This window comes from Myodes glareolus, chromosome 5, assembly GCF_982192425.1.
Source record: "Myodes glareolus chromosome 5, mMyoGla1.1, whole genome shotgun sequence".
Classification (NCBI taxonomy): domain Eukaryota; kingdom Metazoa; phylum Chordata; class Mammalia; order Rodentia; family Cricetidae; genus Myodes; species Myodes glareolus.
Window position 1 is genome coordinate 33161084 of NC_142030.1, and position 6000 is coordinate 33167083.

General features: G+C 41.9%; 1 protein-coding gene across 1 annotated transcript in view; it reads left to right on the plus strand.

The window, feature by feature from the left end:
* Hacl1 (2-hydroxyacyl-CoA lyase 1) overlaps nt 1-3381 on the plus strand; it is a 35247-nt gene extending 31866 nt beyond the window's left edge. The window contains exons 16-17 of the mRNA XM_087906223.1: nt 1444-1630; nt 3233-3381. Of these exons, the coding sequence (XP_087762349.1) occupies nt 1444-1630; nt 3233-3265 (220 nt within the window). The 3' untranslated portion in view covers nt 3266-3381. The remainder of the gene's footprint in view (nt 1-1443; nt 1631-3232) is intronic.
* The last annotated feature ends 2619 nt before the right edge of the window (nt 3382-6000 follow it).

Below are 6000 nucleotides of genomic sequence, written 5' to 3' on the forward strand. Positions count from 1 at the left end.
TTCTCAGTTTAGTTACATTTCAATTACCCATAGTAACAGGCAGTGATGTGACCACCATACTGTATGTAAAACATTTTTATCATTATAGAAAGTTCTACAGGACATTGCTATATAAACAATAAAAAGTACAGGGAGCCAGGTGTAGTGACGCACACTTGTCGTTCACTAGTCTGGAGACGGGAAGAGGAGATCATTGAGCTGATGAGCCCAAGACATATCAAGACTCCGTCATCCACAAAAAAGACTCAGTGGAAAATAAGGGAAAACTGTAATTCAAGCCCTTGGGAGGCTGACGCAAGAGGATTTAGAGTGAGGTTACCAGCATGGGCTACATACTGAGTTCTAGACCAGACTCTACCGCACAGCAAGGTCCTGTCTCAAAACAAGCAAAAACAAAGAGGAAGTTGCAGTTTCCTGTACTGACATCTCAGCCTCTGTACCATGCCCTCTGCTGGTTCTGTGCGGTGAACAGACAGCTGTACCAGAGGACAAGCAACATGGGCCAGACTGCTCTGCTCTGTAACATTGCCAGTTAGCACCCTGATACCTACATGACCACACACATCACAGCCTGCACCAGGCGACTTTGTACATGCTTTGGGAAATGCATATTTACCTGAATCACATTGAACTATTGAGAATTCAGTATCAACAAGAACCAAGGATGAAAATCTTCAAAAAGTTGAGATAGTTGATGGCTTCAAAGTTGAAGACATCAGATTGAAGGGTATGTTCCACCCAACAATTAGAGTGCAGGGGACAGTTTAAAGTGCTGTCAGAGGGATTGCTGGGTATCGTCCTTAGGCTTGGATCCAATGCTTAACTGATTGCTTTTTGTTTTTGTTTAGGTTGTTGTTTTTGTTGTTGTTGTTTTGCTCTAAAGGGAAAATGAACTAGGCTTAAAAAAAATCCATCAGAGAATTAAAAAGGGATGAGGAGCCAAGCATGGTGACACACACCTTTAATCCCAGTACTCAGGAGGCAGCAATGGTCAGGTCTCTGAGAGTTCAAGACAGTCTGGTTTAGGCAAATTCTAGGCCAATCAAGGTTATATAGATTCTGTCTCAAAAGCAAATGAACAAAGGAGATTTAAAAAAAAAAAACAAAACCTAACCCAAAATCCTACAACAGCCAGCCAGTAGCCTACCAGTTATGGTTGCATTAAATTTTAAGGATGCCGCCACTGGTAGAAAAAGCTACAGGTTCTTCTAGCAATGAAGGCCTGGAGTTTGGCTAGCTCACCAAGGGGGCATGGGAATATGAGATGGAATAAAGGAAGGATAAGGGATCACATGTGTTCTGTATATTGCTGTTATCGAGAGCTGTTCTGGAAAAAAGTATGCCCTGTGGGTCAGCTTATGTTTTTCACAGATAATTTGGGGACATTACTTTTTCTAGAAGCTGAAAGATTTAAATTTTATTGACTTACAACTTGCTTTTCAGCGTCCCTCCGATGTGTCTCTTGCCAAACTCGCATTATGAGCAGGTCATGACTGCATTTGGAGGCAAAGGGTATTTTGTACAAACACCAGAAGAACTCCAAAACTCCCTGAGGCAGGCACTGGAAGACACAAGCAAGCCCTGTCTTATCAACATCATGATTGAACCACAGAGCACACGGAAGGCCCAGGCAAGTTCAGCTACTGAGCAGAAAGGAAGAAACACAAGCTTTCTCCTGATTCCTCCCTGAGAGGCATACTCTCAGGGATTTAGAAGTCCTTTTAAGTTTCTTTCTGAATTTGGAAGTTTCATTTGCTTGTTCAACAAGTAGTTGTTGAGATATTGTTATGTGTGCTTGTTGGAGTAACAAGTAAGCAAAACATGACAGAGCAAGGACATGACTGGAAGGAATCGACTTGCTGTTCTAAGCAAGTCTAAGTGAAGAAATACATTGGTGCTACAGGCAAAGCTCATTGGCGGTAGCGCTTAAACTGAGATCAGAATGAGTTAGCAGAGGAGATGGAAAGGCAGAGGCTCTATGTCAAGAGGAGCAGGCTCAGATAGAGGATCTGAAAGAAAAGTGAGCACAGCGTAGATGAGCCTGTAATCATGGATCTGCGCGGTTGCCTTCTGCTCAGTTATGTGACCTCTGGTGCATAGTGACGCATAGCTAGTGTCCCTCTCTTGGTTCTCAGACAAAGATCTGCTGCCAGTCTCTTTCTTCTTTGCTTAAGATGGGGCACAAATGGTCAGATACCTGAACAATCAATAAATACACAGCAACTAGCTTGGAAACTGTCAGATATATAGAATTCTGCTGAAATTCTATTTGTGTGAAAATAGACATCAGAGACTTGAGAATTTACCTTTGAGCTGAGAGAAAGGATTTCAAGAACAGAGCCTGCTGACTAGGCAGATGAACACACCTAGGTTAGCTGGGGAAGCAGGCAGGTGGCATTGGCAGGAATCTTTCTAATTCTTTTAAGGATCTGCTTTAAATCTATTCTGCAATTTTCTTCTGAACATCATTTGGGTATTTCTGAAGAAGTATAAATTATCATCCACATTAGTAATTCTGTAGGATTATCCTTGTATTAAACGCTTTAATATAGTTTTAACCATCATTCCGGTGGAATCCTGACATAGTTTCATTTCCAAGCTCTTCTCTTTTAGTTGAATGTTTGTCTTTCACCATTTGCCATTGACTCACAATGCAGGCTGGCTGCTTCCTGCTTTGTTGAGGAATCTCTCTCTGTGGCAGTGGTTCTCGACCTTCCTAATGTTGCGACCCTTTAATCCAGTTTCTCACATTGTGCTGACCCCCAACCATGCATTTTTTTATTGCTACTTCATAACTGTAATTTTGCTACTGATATGTATCATAATGTAAATTTTTTTGGAGGAAGAGGTTTGCCAAAGGACAACTAACTGCTCTATGGTAACCTGTGTCTTGGCCAAGTGGGGAGGACACTGCCAAACGCTCCATAGTTCTTCCTGTTTGTGCATCTCAGGCCTGAGATCGTGGTCTTGCCCCTTCTCTGCCAAGTAAATGTCTGTTTCTTTCTAACTCTGCTTTTCTGTGTTCTGATCATGGATAGTGGAAGAAGATTCAGAAAAAGTAAGTTTCCTAGACTGCTTTGTGTAAGCCAGCTTGTTTCACTAATTAATTTTTAGCTCCTTTTAACTAGACCAAATACAAACCTTATTTTACCATGATTGTCTAGTTCTACGTCGTAAAGCAATTACAGGTATTTCTTCTTACTGAATGTTGTCCTTTTTTGTCTTCCTTTAGGACTTTCACTGGCTGACCCGTTCTAATATGTGAATAAACTAGTTGATGGTTTTGAGGAACTTTCTCTTTCCAGCAAGGTAGAATTTACTTTCCATAGCAAAAACATTTAAAATTATGTTTTATTAAAGAAATTGATTAAAAACAGAAAAGGCTTCCATTATTTGTTATGATTTTGGATCTTACGCGGTCCCGAAGGCTTATATGCTAAAGACTTGGTGAGCAGCTCGTGGCACTGCTGGAGGATGGTCGAGCCTTCAGGACATGGGGAGTGGAAAGAGGTCACTGAAGATTAGGACTCGGGCGTCATGCCACCGTAAGCAAGTCCTCTCATGACTTCCCTGTCGTGATGGACCCCAGGTCCAAAAGCAAAAGAGCCAACTGACCACAGACCGAACCTTTCCAGCTGAGCCAGGAGCTGGGGACAACTCAGCACTTAAGAGTACAAACCACTCTTGCAGTAGAAGTGAGTTCGGCTCCCAGCCACATTGGGCAGCTCACATTCCCCTGTAATTTCTATTCCTGGGACTTCAGCTTCTGTGGGCACCTACACTCATGCACACATTCACACATGGATCCACATGTACGCATGGTTAAAAATAAAGCTTAAAAAACTATGAATCAAAATCGATACTTCTTCTTTTTATAAAATGGATTTTCTCAAGTATTTTTATTAAGGAATGGAAATTGACTAACAGTATTCTACCACTAAATAATTAAATAACAGCATTTTAAGTGTCTAACAGCCAAGTTACTCATCGGCTTCCTTTTATGTAAACCCATTCCCAAATTAAAACTTTACCTTTTAAAAACTCCTTCTGACCAAACAATGGTGGCACACGCCTTTAATCCCAGCACTAGGAGGCAGAGACAGGCTAATCTCTGTGAGTTCGAGGTCATCCTGGTCTACAGAGTGAGTTCCAGGATAACCAGGGCTATTACATAGATAAACCCTGTCATGAAAAAACAATAATAACAAAAGAAAAACAAAAGCAAACAAAAACTCCAAAGTGTTGTGGAGAAAGAAATGAAAGCTTCAAAAGTGATGTATATAGAGACACTTTGCGTAAAGTTGTTGTGTGTCAGTGTGTTTAGTTTGTATTTTACTGTTGATTACTTGTTTTTTGTCTCAGGTGTAGTAGAGCTTGTCCTGTTGTTGGTGAGTCGAATGTTTCTCTTGGAAAGAACTTATTGAAGCAGAGAAGTCACACCACCTCCAAACTAACCACTGTATATTAGCTACCTTGTGTGTTCACACTGCACTGAGACCAGCAGAATTATCCATGATATATAGTTCTGTGCTGTTTAAGGGCATTTTGCTTGTTGTCAGATAGCAGTGCCTTAAGATTATAAGGGAGCTGAAAAATTCCTCTTATCAGCCTGGGTTACATTGAGAGCTCAAGGCGAGCCTGAACTTACATATGGAAAGACAGTCACAGAAAACCAGGTCTGGAGATGTGACAAGTAGAGCACTTTCTTAGAATATACAAAGCCCTGAATTTAACCATCAGCATGGCCAAGAAATAATAGATAAATAAGCAGAAAAAAATGGGGCAAACGGTTCAGACTGTAAAACCACTTGCCTTGCAAGTCTCAGGACCAGAGTGATCTCTAGAACCTAGACAGTGTCGAAGGAGAGACTGAATTCTACAAAGTTTTCCTCTGACCTTTACACATTAGCTGTGGCACACACACCTGCGTATATGCCTTGTATCCACCCACACAATAATAATGATTTTTAAAATAAGGAATTGTGCAAAGTAAGTCAACACTTCCAAACCTGTGTTTATACAAAAAAGGGGAAAGAAGACAAGCAACATAGTTTAGAATTTCAGGATTTTAACATATGTTTCTCAGAGGTTTTTTTGTTATTGTTTTGGTGTTTTGGTTTGTTTTTGAGATATAGTTTCTCTGTGTATCCTTAGCTGTTCTGGAACTCAGAGTTCTGCCTGCCTGTGCCTCCCAAAATGCTGGGATTAAAGGCGTGCAACACCACTGCCTGGTTGTGTTTCACAGTTTTAGTACTACTTAGTGATAAAAATAGTTTCATATCTGTAATGGTAAAAGTAAAATGCTACAGGATCCCGAGTGGCAGGCCATGAGACTGAGCAGGGGCAGGCCCCAAAGCAACCAGTCCCAGGCAGGGACGATGCACAAGACCACACTGTTGGTCTCAGAAGGTGGCTGGTCCCGGACAGGGAGCCTTGAGGCAGGCAAGAGACAGCCAGATAGGCATGCCATGCATAGTGAGGTTGGATATTTATTTAGTGGGTTATAGAGGGGAAAGGGGAGAAGAGCAGAGAGGCAGAGAGAGAAGGGAGAGACAGAAGCTGCCTCTTAGGGAGCTGGAAAAGGAAGAGAGTCAGGCTGCAAACAGGAAGGAAGATCTGCCTGGGGGTGGGGTGGGGGGAGTGGACAGGGCCTGTCTCTTAAAAGGTCAGCACAGATCATTACAATATCATTTTTGTCTTTTAGAATATGTTGAAAGTGGTTTTGCAGTTGCTAGGAATACATTCTACCACTTCAGCTATTTCTCCAGCTGAAAAGTAAGCACTTTTTTAAAAATCAGAAGCTGTGTTTTAACATATTAGAAATGGGGGCGGGGGTGGTGGCTCAGAGCTTGCTGCTCTTGCAGAGGTCCTAGGTTTAGTCCCAGCACTCATGTGGAGACTCACAACTGCCATAACTCCAGTTCCAGGGGATTCAATACCTTTCCCTTGCCTCTCAGAAACCAGGCATGAATGTTATACTCACAGATAAATGCAGGCACT